Raw genomic sequence first — 16,991 nt, 5'->3', positions numbered from 1 at the left:
ACAAAGGGCTCTTCCCAGCACCATCCTCACGTTTTGCTGTAATGCTTATCATGACCTGCTTTGCTTTGGAGAGATCAGTGTACCCTCATGCTCCTCTGGGAGCCAGAGACCCAAGGCCTCATGACCTGGTACCTCAGCAGAGCCTGACATGCAGTAGGAGCTCAGTAATTGCACGTTGCTTTGAAAAGAGCATCCAGATGGCAGGGCCCTTTCAGGGGACTTCTGAAAGTAGGGGTTGTGCACCTGCCACGTACACAGGCTGCAGCAGGCACAGTGAGGTCATTGGCTAGTTCAGGTTCAGCCAGGAAGCCTATCTGTGCCTTCACTTGCTCCCTCACCCGGGAGCCCTCACTGATACCTTGAGGCCCTGGCGGTGGACGGCCCTGAGACCCCTAGCACGTGTCCCCTGCCCCTTGGCCTGAGGTGGTGAGTGTGTGCATCCCTGTCGTCCCTCCCCTGTGCTCTGGGAGGGCAGCCAACAGGCCAGCTTTGTCTCTGGGCCCTCAGCATGGGTCCAGCCTTGGGCCGATGCTCCATGAACCCCTGGGGAAAGGAAGAAGGGACCGAGCAGGCAGTGGGTCACAGGTGAGGCGGAGACGTGCAGTGCAGTGGGCCCTTGGGTAAAGGTCTAGGCCACATGTCTGCCAGGGCCGAGGAAGGCGAGATCCAGCCCTCCAAGGCTCTGTCTGGGCCCTTCCACATGGGCCTGGCTTACCTCCTGGGCTCCCAGCCTTCCTGCTTGGCCCACAACCCAGTGCTCAAGATGCCTGGGCCAAGATAGGGACAGCGAGGGGCCGGCCAGCCTCCTTCTTGGCTCCAGCAACCCTGGAGAGGAAGGTGGCTCCGGGGTGGGGACTGTGTTCTTCCCGACCTTGGAGCAGGGGCAGCAGCCTCGTGGCTTCTGGGAGTAACTGGGCAGGGCTGTGTCCTAGATTACCATCCCGAGGGGGAAGGACGGCTTCGGCTTCACCATCTGCTGCGACTCTCCGGTCCGAGTCCAGGCCGTGGATTCTGGTGAGTGAGTGTCTCGGGTGACGCCAGCCCGAGGCTTTGCAAACAAGATGTTGGAACTGGAAGGGGAGCCCTAAACTGGAGCAAAGTGTCCTGGTTTTTCAAAACGAGAAGAATAATATTTTTAAATGAGCACAGATGAAAGTGAGGTCTATGAAAATACACCTACTCTTTTTTTTGTTTTGTTTTTAATCAAAATGAAAATAGATTTTTATATTTTGTTTCCCAATCATTTCAAACAGGAACTAAACCTATATTTTCAGTAATGGCTGCATGGGAAAATGAGAGTCATTTATGAACTCGATTTGGAACCAGTATTTTATCCTATTCCAGCCTGATTAGCACTTAAAAATAGTCATTCCCCCCCTATTTTTCACAAAGAAAAGACTTCTAGTCACAGAGTGAGCATCCAAAGTGGAGAAGCTGGGACGTGGTGATCTGGGTGCCCCCATTGGCTGTGAGCCTGGCAGCAAGGAAGGGTTCTCAAGGGGTGGGAGGCCCTGGGGAGGGAGGGGGGCCTGGCGGGGAGGTGGACAGCAGAGAGGTCAGCCAGTACTGGGTATGCGGGCAGGGAGGAAGTGAGGGCAAAGGGGAGCCTCCCTTCAAGGTCCCCGAGGTCGGCCCCTCATTCACAGATGAAGAAACAGGGGAGCGGTCCTTGTCCAAGGTCACTGTGGAAGCAAAGGACCCCGGGGCTTCTGAGGGGGTTCTGGGCTTTAGGAGCCCTTGAGTGGCTTTTCTTTGTCCCTGCAGGGGGCCCGGCAGAGCGGGCAGGGCTGCAGCAGCTGGACACGGTGCTGCAGCTGAACGAGAGGCCCGTGGAGCACTGGAAATGCGTGGAGCTGGCACACGAGATCCGGTGACAGGGGCGGCGGGCAGCCTGGGGCCTTGGGCTGAGGCGCACCTCCCCTCCCCAGACCTGGGCACACGCCTCGCCCGTCCCTCCTTCCCAGCTGTGAGCAATTCACTTTGCTCCTTGGGGAATCAGTTTCTTGGCCTGAAATTGGAAGGTTCATTCAGGTTCTGAGCAGTTTTGGATCCCAGAGCAGACAGCGGGGAAGAAGCTCTCAAACAGACCCTGTGGTTCCTGGTGCAGCTCCAGGGGGTCGCTCTCTACTTTAGCTCATTAGTTCTGCTACCTCAGAGCTAAGCCCTTGGTTTCCTAAGGCTGCGTAGATGTTGCGAACATTTTCAATGCCACAATTAAACAGCTATTCTTTACATTTTGGGGTCCCCTAAATTTCGACCCTCTGGGTTAAAGCCCTCGTGGCCCATTTTAGGTTTGCTTCTAGAATGACTGGATGAGGGGTTGTACACAGGCCGTGGCTTGCTTGGCCCTCCTTGATAATACTTGGTGTCAGGAGGCACATCACTAGTTGAGTTTGGTCTTCTCTCTTGTTTACTTGGCCTTGGCCTCAGTGTCCTTCCCAGCCTCTGCCAGTCAACGAGAGTCGACCTAAGGGACCCCTTTGCTGTCTATACTTTAGATGGCCTCTGCATCCCTTCCTGCTCTGGCACTGGGGCTTCCCTGCCCTCTTCCCTTCTCTTCCTCTCTGTCCCCGCAGGCCCCGACCGTGGCTGACGTCGGTCTCCCCCAGACTCAACTTCCCTTTGTGACTCCCCGCCTCCTCCAACTTCCAGGAGCTGCCCCAGCGAGATCATCCTGCTCGTGTGGCGCATGGTACCCCAGGTCAAGCCAGGGCCAGACGGTGGGGTCCTGCGGCGGGCGTCCTGCAAGTCAACCCATGACCTCCAGTCACCCCCCAACAAGCGGGAGAAGAACTGCGCCCACGGGGCCCAGGCACGGCCAGAGCAGCGCCACAGCTGTCACCTGGTGTGCGACAGCTCGGATGGGCTGCTGCTCGGTGGCTGGGAGCGCTACACGGAGGTGACCAAGCGCGGGGGCCAGCACACCCTGCCTGCACTGCCCCGTGCCACGGCCCCCGCCGACCCCAACTACATCATCCTGGCCCCGCTGAACCCTGGGAGCCAGGTATGGACAGCTGGTTCAGGGGAGGTGAAGGGCATATGGGTCCCCGAGCGAGGCCAGGAAGATGCGAAGACTCGAAATTGTGTTGTGAGGAGCCTGCCAGGGGCTTGGAGTGGGGAGCAGGGAAGTGGGCTACGTGTTAGCTCCAGCCTCTATAGGGCTGTCCTGGGCAGAGACAGCAGGTGGGTCTTTGTGGCCTCAGGGCACAGATCCAGGGCCAGGGGAGGTCACACGGTAGAAGATTTCACCTCAAAAGAAGGAAGAGCTTTCTGCCAGTCTGCACTTACCCGCAGCGGAATGGGCTGCGTGGTAGGCAGCGAGCCTGTCGTAGGAACTCTAAGATGGCGTAATGGGATGTCGGCGTGTGTGCCCCAAGATATCGGTCCCAGGAGATACTCTGGGAAGAAAGTTTCCTGAGGTCAAATGAGTTTGAGAAACACCTTATGCTCTCTTCCTCTTCTGGGAGATTCCCAATGCATATTAGCCTATTTGAGGCTCTGAGGGCATCTGCAGTGAAGAAGGTGGTTTACCCTTGTTTAACCGAGCATTTCTCAAACTCCCCTGACGGTGCACCCTTCGTGGCAGAGTTGTTAGCGTCCCAAGTGCCAGTGTTTCACAGAACACACTTTGGAACAAGCTGCTGTCAAGGAAGTTGGGGACTTGGCCAAGGGGTTAGACTTGATGACAGCTAAAGCCTCATTCAACTCGAACATTCTGGAGGATTCTAGATTCTGTGATCCCTCCAGGCCCCCCTCTCAGCTCGTTAGCGGGACTGCTGTTTTGCCCTTGTGCCCTGAGGTGCTCCCCTCCTATCCCCAGGCCAGGGCTGAGCAGCCTGCCTGGTGGTCTGCCCCGTTCCTGGGGCTGAGGTAGTTCTCTGTCTTCCCTCACAGCTGCTGCGGCCTGTGTACCAGGAGGATGCCATCCCCGAAGGTGAGTCTCTCCTGCTTCTGTGCCCTCTGAGCCCCGGAGAGAAGGCGAGGTTAGCTGCGGGGCCGGGCCCCACCTCCTCCTCTGAGTTGGGAGGCCTTCCCAGCAGAGTCAAGATCCTCCCCACCCCCCCATTGTGACACAGACTGTGTCTCCTCTTGGGACCTTTTTCTCCCTCACTGAACCAGTGTCTTTCTTCCTTGGACCCTGAACTGAGGAGGAAGAGAGGGCATCTTCCCAGAGCAGTCTAACAGATGGTGTTCAGGACTCAGGCATTCAGCTGAGATTCAGCCAACGTTACTGAGCAACCAGTATATGTAAGGTGCTGAAGGCACTGTGGTCAGGCCAGCTTGGGAGGGAGGCACGGAATTTGGAGCTGGGAGGTTCCAAAGTGCAGTTGTGTGAGTTTGAGCAACTCATGTCCCCTCACTGAGCCTCAGTTTCTTTATCTATAAAACAGGGCTGATAATTCCCACTTCAGAGGGTTGTTGGGAGGATTGAAGGAGATAATGGTTTTGAGTAGCAGCCTGTTTACTGAGTGATGTTACACAGAAGTTAGCTGTCTTTGAATTGCACAGATGTCTCTGCTGTTTGAAGGGATTTTTCTCCTTTGTCCTTCAAATCCTGGCCTTATTTTTTAAGGGCCCGGGAGAGAAGCTGGGCTCAAAACCAGTTCCTTCTCCCAGGAAACCTGAGGTATCAGTGTTGCTGCTGGAGTTGGCTGGGCATTCCTTTAGGCCCTCTGCGCTGGCCTGAGTCTAGCTGGCTGGAGTCCAGGCGGTATCTGGAAGGTTGAGACCAGCCTTGCCTGGTGGTCCATGGTGCTGACCTTGGATATGCTTGAGCCCTTCCTTCTTTGACCTCCTTCTTTGTGAATGGCCTTTTCCCAACCACTTGCAGACTTGCTTCCTTGCTGTCCCCCTCTGTCAGTAGCATGAAGATGATGCTTGCTTAGAGCAGGCGCCCTTTGGAGGGAAAAGAGCTCCCATCAGGCTCAGAGTTGCGATGGAAGCCATCTTTATTCTCTCCAGGCTGGGGCATTTGGGTGTTAGGGCTTGGTCTGTTGGAAATGAATCTGTGTTCCTTCCGGAGAAAAGTCTGATGGTGATTCAACACTGAGTTTTAAGAAAGCTTTTAGTTGGGCTTCCCTGGTGGCGCAGTGGTTGAGAGTCCGCCTGCCGATGCAGGGGACACGGGTTCGTGCCCCTATCCCGGAAGATCCCACGTGCCGCGGAGCGGCTGGGCCCGCGAGCCATGGCCGCGGAGCCTGTGTGTCCGGAGCCTGTGCTCCGCAACGGGAGAGGCCACAGCAGTGAGAGGCCCGCGTACAGCAAAAAAAAAAAAAAAAGAAAGAAAGCTTTTAGTTGCTGCATCAGGTTAGAGTGGAGATGTCACTGCTAAATGGTGACCCCATTAAGGGCAGGGCCTAGGCCTGCTCACCTCCGTGTGTCTGATGCTGGTCCCAGGGTCTGACAGACAGCAGGTACTCAACAGAATTTTATTGGAGTGACTGACTGAAGGGGAGTGACTCTGGTTGCCTCCAAGGTTTGCAGACTGTTCATGGAGGAAGGGAGCTGGAGAGGTGTGTGGGTTGAGACAGGCTGGTGTGGTTCCTTCTCGGCCGAGAGATGCCTCTTGGTGTCCTCCCAGCTCGTGTCCACATTTTGGTTCCCCTCTGAGAATACAGTACTTAGTACACCAAGAAGGGCAGAGTCACGCAGGCTGTGGGAGAGGGACAAGCAAGGAAATGATGCTGCTGTTAATAACAGTGGTAACTTTTGAATGCATTATATTAAGAACTTGACCTGACTTCATTTATTCTTCACGATGATAATTATTTTGGTATCCAAGGACATCTTTGCTCTTTACCAGGGATCAAATATTCCTAGCTCCTGGTCCGCGGGTTCAGAGGAAGGGGTGGAATTCAGGGTACAGATCTTCCCTTAAACGCATTCAGGGTTCCAGAGGCTAAAGCTGTTGCCAGGGTGCCGACTTCTGTCTCCTCCTCTGGCTGGGCTGCTCAGCCTCCTTGCAGGAGGGTGGGTGGGTTGAGCCAACCTGAATAGCATGGGGTCTGGTGCCCTTCTGGGGCCTGGGGTGCCTGCCCGCCTGTCGTCGGCGTGTTCTCCAGGGCTGCGGGTGCCCTTGGCATTGTCCCTTGCCCTGTGAAAGCAGCCCAGCCTCAGATTCGCCATAGCCAGGGGCGGGAGATGGCTGCCAGGGCTCACCTCGGAAGCAGGAGAAAAGCCGAGTAATTACTGTTTGGTCAGTGAAGCAGGTGTTTAAGGGGTGATATGGGGGTTTGGACCAGAGGGTGTAAGCGGTAGCAGGTGGGAAGTTAAGGAGTTTGCCTTCACAGAGCTCAGTAGCTGGGTTATAACTTGGACTGTTTTTAAAAAAAGATACTTCAAAAAATCAGTTTTGGAAAATCAAGCCCACTTGCTACACACTATCCAGGGTATGTGGAGATGGGGCACGAGGGCATGCCACTTAGGTTGGGTTGATTCCGCTTTGTACCAGTTACTGGCCAGATGACCTTGGGCAAGTTCCCCAGTCACTCCAGGCCTCAGTTGCCTTGTCTATAAAATGGGGCTGCTTCCCACCTGAAGGCAAAGGTGTATGTCAAGTGGCTTATTCATGACTCTCTAGGCCCAAGGCAAAGATTCTGTGACAGCCCTATGCAGCTGGGCTAGGGCAGGGAAGAAGTGGATTCCTTTAAAGGTCAGACTGGGGGCAAGCAAAGGCCCAGATTTTGGCATTAGCAAAGTTTGGTCTACTTTGTTTAGTAGACAAGTTTGTTAAGTTTGGTCTACTTTGCCTTGCTTGTCAGTCCTGTGTGGTTTTGCCTTCTCTGGTCTAGGCTTGGTTGTGTTAAATTAGACTGTCTAGCTCCAGACTGACCCTTTGATCCCTGTTCATGGTACAGTTTGTGGCGCAGCAGCCCTGTCCTAATGCCAGCCCTGACGGGTGGATTATTTGTTGTCTTGGGTTTATAATCCTCGTGCCCTCACACCCTGGTACCATTCACCAAACCCTTTCCCATCGGGTCTCTCGTGTGCGCCCTCACCTGCCCTGGGGCAGGCAAGGCAGCAGTCTGTATTATCTCTGCTTTGCAGTGGAGAAAACTGGCTCAGAGGGGAAGGAACCTGGTCAGGGTTACACAGCCAGTGTCTGAGGAGGCCAGTGCTCAAGTTCAGGTGTCTTGTCCAACTCAAATCCAGTGCAGAGCTTGAGAGCCAGGATGGGTTCTTTCAGCAAAGGGGCCAGTGCCTGGCAGCACAGAGCCCTCTGGGGCGGACGTCCGGGGCCAGAGCAGACAAGGAGCTGGGTAGGTACTGCCATGCATCTGCCCCCCACCCCTGTCCTGGGCTCACGCTCTTTCTACTCATCTCTAAGTGACTCCATGAAGAAGCAGGAAGTGGTTTAGGTTATTATGGTTTGAGTGCTGCCCCAAGATACTGCTGTGATCAGTGGTCACTTGTGTGTGGGGGTTGACTTGTTTTTCTCACCCTGCTCGGTGAGAAGGGGCATGGGGTGGGTAGAGGAGGCAAGTGTGAAACCTTCCGAGCTGAGTTTTTCCCCTGAGGCTGTGGGCCACGCGTTGGTGGGGAGCTTCCCCGAGATGTAGCTGGGGTCAGGCCACCTGTTCACCCCCAGGCTGCCAGGACTGGGGGTGGTGGAAGGAGTCCTGGGCCCCAGTGGGCTGCGCATGCAGGTCAGGGAGGGCTGATCAGTTGCCCACCTGACAGCAGGGACCCTCGGAGGGGGCCCAGGTGTGTGCAGAGTCTGAATGCCCTGGAGTTTGTCTCCTACCTGCTTGTGTCCAAGAATTCCTGACTTTTTAGCTACTCTGTGTTTTGCTCTTCTGCCCATTGGATGAGACATGATAAAGATGTGTATGCCACCCCTTGTTCAGTGTGAGGTTGTGTGTCCTGCTGTGTCACCTTATAGAGGGACTCCCTGCAGCTCTCTGCTCTCTTCCCTGGGGGTGATTCATTCTCTCTCTCTCTCTTCTCTCTCTCTCTTTCTCTCTCTCTCCCCCTTTTCTGATGAGAATAATTTGTGAGTTGATAGCCAAGCCGGGGAATACCTCCTGGCTGCGATGAAGCCTAGGATTCCCAGAGTCCCTGGAGTATCTGATTAACTTGCTTTCCCAAGTGGAGAAATCACAACAACAAAACCACGATAAGTTAGCAGCTCACTTTTATCGCACACTTACCAGGTCCCAGGCATTATCCTAGGGGCTTTACTTGGAGCGTCTCATTTAATCCTCACAGCAACCCCATGAGCTTGGTACTGTACTTGCAGTGAGGAAACCAAGACTCTGAGGGGGGACGTGAGTTTCTGGTGGTCACCAGGCTGGGGAGCAGCGGAGTGGGATTTGGGCGCAGCCCTCTGGCTCAGAACCGGGGCTCTTCCCCTGGAACCGGAACGGCAGGTGCCACTCCTTACCCAGACTGACTCGGTGAGCCAGGCCGCTCCAGCTCCCTTGGCTAGTAGAAGGCAGACCCCCATACATCCTGAGAAGGCCCACTGTCTCTGCTATCACTGCAGAGACATGACCTCCAGTCCCTTTGTTCAAGGGACCTGGGAGGCAATGAAACGGGCCAGCAGTGCTGGCTGTGCACAGGGAGCAGTGGGAATGGGGACACGGGGGCTCACACATGCTCTGTCACCCGGGACGCTCCATCTGATGGCTTGTTTGATGTGGGACTGTGGGCCCGGTGAGGTCAGATCTTCTGATTTTTCGAATCTGAGAGATTTTCTGATTTTTAAATGTACGAGGCCAAACCGATAGGTCTGATTCGGGTCCTGGGTCACCAGATAAGGAATGCTGCCTTTCTCATTGTTGGCGGTTCCCAGCTCTGTCCTTGCTCCGGAGTTGCACATTAGTATCTCTCGCAGAGTGTGAGGGGATTCCTTCTGAGGTCTCCCTGTCTTCTCAGCACCTTGCTCAGGGCCGGCACATGGCAGCTGCTGTTGTTAATGGCCGTTAATGGACTGAGACTGTGTTCCCTGTTTCTGCAGAGGCATGCCTCTGCAGGGGGGATAGAAATGCCTCACGGTCCCCCATCTCTGTTCCACAGAATCAGGGAGTCCCAGTAAAGGGAAGTCTTACACGGGCCTGGGGAAGAAGTGTCGGCTGATGAAGACGGTGCAGACCATGAAGGGCCATGGGAACTACCAGAATTGCCCGGTCATGAGGCCGCACGCCCCACACTCAAGCTATGGCACCTACGTCACCCTGGCCCCCAAGGTCCTGGTGTTCCCCATCTTCGTTCAGGTGAGCTGATGGCCGGCCCCAAGGGCTCCCTCTGGAGGAGGTGAGAAAGAATAGGGTCCTTTACCCGGGGACTCAGAGATGGTACCTCGTTCCAGGACTGAGGACCCCCTTTTGGGAAAGACAAATAGCCTTAGGGGCTCAGGATTCCGGGGGTTACACTGAGGGAGCAGAGGTTTCCAGGAGGAGGAACAGGAGAGTGGGGGTAGGGAAGCTCAGCGACAAGCGGGTCCCCCTTCCCCCCACCTCCCCTCCCCCCTCCCCCTCCCCCTCCCCTTTCTCTGGGGCCATTGCAGACACACTACAGCTGCTGGTTGTATTGTCACAGGGCCTGTGTGCTGAGGGTTCTGCTTCCTGGCTCCTCCAGTGCTTTGCTGTTTGGAGATGACCAAGGGAGAGAGCCTGGAGGTCTGGCATCTTGTCTGGCCATCAGACATCTTAGCAAACATGTCTGGCCAGTACTAGCTGGTGGCCTGAGATTATTTAGATCTCCCTTCCCCTGCTTTTCTCTCTTTTTCCTTCTCTTCCTCCCCATTTCCAAACCTTTATTTATTCTGTCACCCAGATATAACCAATGTGAGCATTTAGATATCTTTCCTGTGCATATACATATTAAAAAAAAACCCAGACAGATCTTATTGTACGTTTTATATCCTCTTGCCTTTTTTAAACAAGAATTGCAGCATGAACATTTCCTACATCATTAAATCTTCTTTGAGACTGTGTCTTGTAGTGGTTGGACACTACTATATGGATGTACCATATTTATTTAACCAGTTCTCTATTCTGTTCAGACACTTGTGTTATGTCTACTCTTTTGCTATTGTAAATAACTCTGTGATGAAGATCCTCATGCGTGAATTGCCTCTCGGATTATTTTCCTTGGGGGAGATTCCGAGAAGCAAAATGACTGGGCTATGGGTCGTAAACATCTTAAAGGCTCTTTGTGCATATTTTGACAAATTGCTTTCCAGAGAGACTCTTAGTTTATCCTCTCAACAGCAACCTGGAGGGGACATGGCCCCAAGAGCTTCATTTCTGACCATGCCTGCCTTCTCTGGTCTCCCTGGCATTCCATTCCGGGCCTGTCACTGGCCAGTGGATCTTAGAACTCATACTTTTATAGGACACTCACAACGCAACTCTGGCAGGTGATGCGCCTCTCCCCAGACAACTCCATGGGCAGGGTCTGCCCTTTGCCTTTCTCTTGGTCTCTTCTCTTTCTCGGGATGTAACCACAAAGGTCTTGGAATCCACGGGACTTATTTTTCATTTTCATTTTTAAATTTTTACAAAAAAAATTAAAAATTAGTTTTTAAAAGTTATAAAAAACTTTTGAGTTGTAAAATATATAAACCAAAAATGGCATAACACTTAAATGCAGAGTTTAACGGGTAATTATAAAGCGGATATCGACTAAGAGAAAGGACTAGACCATTGTCACCACTCCAGAGGCTGTGTATCTCTCTTCCTGATTACGATGCCCCCTCCGCCCGAGGCATACCCACCAGCATAACTTTATGATAATCATTTCCTAGCTTTTCTTTAGTTTTACCACCAATATGTGCTTTCCTAAATGACTTCTTTTTGAATATTGCTTAATGAAACCATATCTCATATCTTCTTTTGGGCCTTGCTTCTTTTGCCTCACGTTACTTGTAAGATCCATCTTGGTTGTTGTGAGTAGTTGACATTTGTTTTGTTATCTTTCTTCCAGCACCTTGCTTGGTGTCAGGTGCCCTGAAGCCATGTTATAAATGTGCATTCACGAGGACAAGCCCTGCTGGGTAGTCCAGAGCTGAGGGAGGTTTCTTCAGGCTGCACGGGGCCAGGGCTCCACCGTGGGTATGGGGCAGGGTCATGTGGTGGGATGAGAGGTTTGGCTGAGACTTGGTCCCTGGGCACTGACAGCTGAGAAGGACTCAGTGAACTCAAGTGTGTTATGAATGTAGAGCAGGGACTGGCCTGGCCTTGAAGGGACTCAGGTGACCAAATCTGGCATGAGGCTCTCAGGATACTGCCAGAGGCATCCTGAGAGCCTGGGCCTGACAGCATGAACAGGACAGATGGGGGAATGTGGGGGCCAGGAGCGCCCAGGAGCTCAGTGCAGTGGGGGAGCTGGGGCGGGCTCGGGTGGTAGGGTCGGGGGCGGGGAGGATGGCAAAGGCCGACCATGTGGTTGGACTTCCTGCAGCTAGTGTGTGAGGGCTGGTGGGGAAGGTAGCAGCAGCAGTTCCGCCCAGGATGAGCGCCTCTGTCTTTGTGTTTCTGTCTGTGTATGAGGGGGCGTGTGGGCTCTTGGGGTGTTGGTGCAGGGCTAGCGGTTTTCTGTGGCTAGCTTTGGCAGGCTGCCTCCCCCTCCCCTCCCTCCTCTCCTCTCCCTCCTCTCGCCCCTCTCCCCATCCCCTCCCCTCCCCTCCCCTCCCTCTCCCCCTCCCTCTCCCCCTCCCTCTCCCCCTCCCCCTCCCCTCCCCTCCCCTCCCCACCATCGCCACCAGGCCTCTTTGAACTGTCCTTTGTTTTCAGCCTTTAGATCTCTGTAACCCTGCCCGGACCCTCCTGTTGTCAGAGGAGCTGCTGCTGTATGAGGGGAGAAACAAGGCTGCCGAGGTAAGACACTCACATTTCCCAGGTGGGGTTTCTGGTGGGCTTCATCCGCCATCCTCCAGGCCCCTAACTTTCCTCTCTTCCTGATGGTCTCAGAATTGTACAATTGGGGTAGAAAAGACCAGAAAAGGCCTCCATGCCCTCTTTACCGAATGGCTACCCAGCTTTTTTTTGGTATATTTCCAGTGATAGGGAACTCGCCACCTCTCAAAGCGATAGAGTGCATCTTTGATGGTTAGAGAGTTTTCCCAACGCCTAATGACGTTCCACTGTTTCTCCCATCTTCCTCTAAGGAGCAGGAGAGATGGCATTTCACCCCAGCTGTGATGAATGACTTTGTGGGTGAGAAGATAAAGCTGTTAGCCAAAGAGAATTTTAGAAGAGCACCATTACCTGGGTTTTTGGGTGTATATTAACCCAAATCCAAAATCCTCTTCTGAGGGATAAGTCTGTGGTCTCTCTTTGGGCTCTAGCTCTGCCAACAGAGACCTGGGTGTGTAGGTCACGCTGCTTTTCCTGGGAGCTGGCCCTGGCTTATCCCTAACTGGGGGGATTTCACTCGCCCACACCATCCCCAGAGCTAGCCAGGTTCCGGCTCAGTCTCATGAGTTTAAATCTACTTGGGAACAGAAGTTGGAGCTCTGGGGTCTGACTGGGCTACCTGGGAGCCTTGAAGAGAGGGTAGGGGGCTTGCCTCCAATCAGGCCTTGATTCAGAGCTGGCAGTGTGGCTTGGCTGAGTTGAGTGGCAGCTTGGGGTGGTGGAAAGATCAGGAAACTTGGAGGCAGAAGGCATGTAGCCAGCTCTTGCTCCGCGGCTGGTTCACTTACGACTTCTTCCTTCTTCCTCAGTCTTCCCATCGGAACAGTGGGGGTGTGTGTGTGTTTGAGGCAGCAAGGGCAGGGTCTGAGGTCAGCTGATCTCTAAGGGCCCTTTCAGCCTCAGCATTCCCGGACATTTTGTGTAGTCATGACTAAAGCAGGCTGCTTTTGTTTTGTTTGTGAAACAAGCAGACCAGAACTCATATTTTCCAAATGAGCGTTGTCTTTCAGGGGCGCTCCCTGGGGAGACTGCAGGATTATTTCCACCACACTGGCGTTGCTTACCACATTTCTGGACCTCCTCTTCGGGAACTTTCTTAAGAACCTTGGCATAACTTCTGAATTGCCTCTGTGGGAGTAAAACTTCATCTGTTGCGGGGGACTTGGGTTTTAGGAACGAGAAGTCCTTTGGAGCTATGCTTGGTGAATAAGTGTGTGGTGGAGCTCAGTCAGGTAGCCAAAGGTCAGAAACTGAGGTGTAGCTATAAACTCACAAGACTCAGAAGGAGGCAGTTAGAAATGGCAGCCACTGTGGAATACATTCATATGTCTCAGTGTGCTCTTTTCTTCCGCTACTCACTCACCATTAAGCCTGCAAACCTTGAGCACTTTTTATTTATCCTCACTGTGCAAGTTTTCCATACTTGATCCCAGTTAACTCTCGCAGCTTCCCGAGGAGAGACACGTTTGTCCCGACTCAGTAGATGAGGAAACTGAGGCTCCAGTGAGATTTACTAGGACCTGAGGGTCTCAAGACTCCTAAAAGATGGAGCCATGATTAGCACTTGGGATCTCTCTGGCTCAGCAGTTCTTTCCAGGATCCCATGCTGGCTCTGGTGTGTTTGTTTAAAAACAAACTAACAAACACAAGCTGAAGCCAGGGCCTGATGATAGTTAAAATCTGTCCAAAAGCTCTTTGCCTAGTGGGTCTTTGGAGCCCTAGAACTAAGAGACCCCTTTTGATGGTTGAAAGAAATGATTTGAAGACAAGGAAAAATAATGCATTTCTTTTTCTTGAAATATGATATGAAGCAAATATGTGGCTCTTAGTAGCCTGTCGTGTTATTCAGGCCAAAAATATAAACCAATTCAAGAGGGGTTTGGAGAAGTTCAGAGAATCGCATCGTGGCTGGGCCCTCAGGAGCCGTCCATTCTAATTGCTTCCCAGCTGATTGTAACTTTCCAGCTGATTGTTCTCCAGCCTCTTGAGTCTGCTGAGGGAGCCCTCCCGGCAGTGGTTCTATTACCAGAGAGCCCTAAATTGTAGAAAGTTCTCCCTGGTGCTCGACAGAAATCTTTGTTCGCGGAATGTTCCCCCTTGGCTCGGTGTCCCTTCTCTTCTCTGGGCATGCTCCGTGAGCTGATCCAATCCCACACCCGTGAACTGCCCTCATCACACGCCCTCCCGGAAGTCACCAACTTGATTAACATGCCCTGAGATCAAATCAGCGTTTTGGTACACCCTCATTTCTACATTCCAAGAATGGTTACTGAGCATCTCCGATGGAGCCAGGCCCTGTGCTGGAGGTTCCAGCAGTCCTGTGGGGCACAAGACAGACATGCCCTCACTTTACACACTGACTCATTAAGTTTACCGTTTGCTCAGGCACCAAGGCCTTTGCTGCAAACCCTGCCCTCAGGCAAGATTCCTCCGTGGAAGCTTGGTTAGGACCACGTGGGATTAGTGATCCTTCAAGTCGCAAGGATTTCCTAACCAAGCGATTCCTCGACTCTTGAGCCTTTGGGAAAACAGATGTGTCCTTGGAACAAGTGTGGGGAAGACAGCTGGCGGCCCCCAGGGCCTGCTGTGGGAAGCAGAAGGTAACTGGGCTGTGGAGATGGGCGTCACTGCACTGCGGGCTGCTGTGGCTCCCGCGGGGAGCAAGGCCTGCAGGGTGCTGGTGAGACGGGAGAGGGGCCCACCTGCCCTCCTCTGGCACCCTCGCCTCTCTGCCCTGTCTCCCGCTGGGCGCCAGCTCTGTCCTTTCCCTGACCCGGCTTTTGGGGAAATTCTTCGTTCAGGCCTTAATCACTTCCTGTCTAGACCACATTCTCAGCTCTGGGAATCCGGGCTAGAGCAGCGACCTGGGTCTTTTCTCACCTTGCTCGTGCCTCTTCTCCACTTGCCATCCATCCAGCCCTCTCTGGGCCTGGGTTGTTTTTTGAATTTTTAGGCTCCTGACAGACTATCTCCTCTGACCCTTCCTCTGCCAGCTTCCCTGTGGGTCCAGAGACCACTTCCAGGTTTCCACTGGGTGGGTCAGGGGAGCCTGAGGGTTTGTCTTGTGCTCGCCTAGTGTAGAGCTTTCTCCTTTCCACTCATTGGACATTGAAGTCTTCTTCTCAGACAACCATCCCCTAAACTCCTTCTGAACTCTGAGATCATTTTCTTCCCTTCCCTTAACTTCATGTTTCTGTCTCCTTTGTTCCTCTTTTTCGGTCCCTGTTTGGATTCTTTCACATTCAGGGACGGGACAACTGTAGGCACATTGCTACCTCACCATATTGTGAGAGCTTTGCGGTCATCCAGACCTGGGCAATGGTCTCTGGCTGTGTAGCCTTGGAGAGGTCACTTAACCTCTCAGTGCTGTAGGGTCCTCACCTATACATGAGGGCAATGATGTTAGTTACAAGTGAGGATCCACTGAGCAGAAAGTAAGTGCTCAATAAATGGAGGCTTCTGTAGTCTATGTTGGGTCAGGGCTGTGATGGGAAGGGGTTTGGAGAGAGTCACTGCCAGGATGCCTTCCAGCCCAGGGTTCAGGAGCCCTTGTGTTTGGTCCCCGTTAGATAAGCCAGAGCCCCTGAATGCCTCCTGCTCAAGAATGCCCCCTATTGTCTCTGTGGCCCAGATTCCCTCAAACCTCTGTGTGCCACGTAGTCCTTTGAAAAACACTTATGTGTATTCAAATTATAAAAGTAACAGATTCTCACTGCAAACTAATGCAAATTAAACAGAAATGTATAAAGTCAAGTCCCATTCACCACAGTGAAGACTGTGATGAGTATTTTAGGCATTAACAAATGTATAAATACAGACAGATTTACAGTTTGGTTTTACGAAGTTGGATTATATGCTAGGTATTTTTTGGACATTGCACTATTTTGATTTATGATGGACAGATTTCCATTTCTGCCCACATAGCTCTACTTTATTCTTTCAATAGTTGCATAAAATTCTACCACATGAAGGTAGCATAATTTAGTTTATCCATCCTCTCTTAATGGGTGTTTATGTTCTTTTTTAAAATTACAAAAATTTGTAATGCTGAGAACATCCCTACATGTTCATGTTTATATGTCCTTGTAAGTATTTCTATAAGCTAGAGTCATAGAGGTGAAGTTGTTAGGTCATCTTTAACAGTCTGACAGCTAAATGTCAACATGTTGGCTTTTTAAACTTCGTCAACAATCCAGCACACACTCACTGTGGCCCTTCGTAGTGCATGCCGACCTTCCAGCGGACTCTTCTTACCCCAGATGAGATGAAATGTCAGATTTTGACACCTCAAAGGGAATTCCACAAAATTAATAATATTTTGTTTTCTTCGGAGAATCTAAAATAGGGTTTTTATTGCTTTTGACTAAAGGCCACCGCAGGATTTACAAAACAAAGAGCAGTGTAATCTTTACTGGCATTAGAGGATCAAGTGGATTTTTTTTAGCATAAAAATATGCTGAGCATGCCTGATGGTTTACCTATAATGTCTAAAAATATCTTTCTCTTTTATTTTTGGAACAGCTAGTGTATAAAAGAGATAAAAAAGTTCTGTGCATGTCTGTGTTGGAGCATAAGTAACTGGCTTTTTCTTGAACTGATTGTGCATGAACGCAGTTAAAATTATCTACAAGGAATTTGGTAAGAATACTCACATTGCATGATGCTTCAAATTCACTGTCTATACAGACCTTGTGAAAGAAGCCTGTAGCGAGCTGGGCAGGGACGTTCCCCCCTGTTTGCACAGATGGAAAAAAACTGAGGCAGAGGGGATTCAGCAGACTTAACCAAGTTTTCACGGCTACTTAGTGGAACAGGTGCCTCGACTTCTGACACCAAGCCCAGTGCTCTTTCAGCCGGACATTTAGAGGAGAATGCAAGCAAATGTGGCACATCCTGCAGCTCAAGGGTGGCTCCAGGCCAAGGGCACTGGGCTGGAGATTCCAGAGGCGTTTGGTCAGAGAGGTGGGCCTGTGGGGTGTCGGGCTGTTGAGAGGCTGGCAGAGGCCGTCAGGAGGCATGGAGGATGAGGATGAGGGCTGATTTTTGTTCTGTTATTTTTTCCTACTGTGAGGAGTAGGCAAAAGGGCAGTCTTTCTTTTTTTTTTTTTTTTTTTTCTTCTTTTTGCGGTA

The 16,991-nt window shown here is 52.1% G+C and overlaps 1 protein-coding gene across 3 annotated transcripts in view; it reads left to right on the top strand.

The window, feature by feature from the left end:
- The window catches only part of RGS3 (regulator of G protein signaling 3), a 126,769-nt gene that overhangs the window by 36,780 nt on the left and 72,998 nt on the right, over window positions 1-16,991 (top strand). For all 3 annotated transcript variants that reach the window (XM_060100674.1, XM_060100673.1, XM_060100677.1), the window contains 6 exons: window positions 933-1,014; window positions 1,765-1,870; window positions 2,653-3,004; window positions 3,895-3,934; window positions 9,019-9,215; window positions 11,739-11,822. In XM_060100674.1, the coding sequence (XP_059956657.1) occupies window positions 933-1,014; window positions 1,765-1,870; window positions 2,653-3,004; window positions 3,895-3,934; window positions 9,019-9,215; window positions 11,739-11,822 (861 nt within the window). The remainder of the gene's footprint in view (window positions 1-932; window positions 1,015-1,764; window positions 1,871-2,652; window positions 3,005-3,894; window positions 3,935-9,018; window positions 9,216-11,738; window positions 11,823-16,991) is intronic.

Source organism: Mesoplodon densirostris, chromosome 6, assembly GCF_025265405.1.
Source record: "Mesoplodon densirostris isolate mMesDen1 chromosome 6, mMesDen1 primary haplotype, whole genome shotgun sequence".
NCBI lineage: Eukaryota > Metazoa > Chordata > Mammalia > Artiodactyla > Ziphiidae > Mesoplodon > Mesoplodon densirostris.
This window is presented reverse-complemented; position numbering and strand designations above follow the sequence as displayed.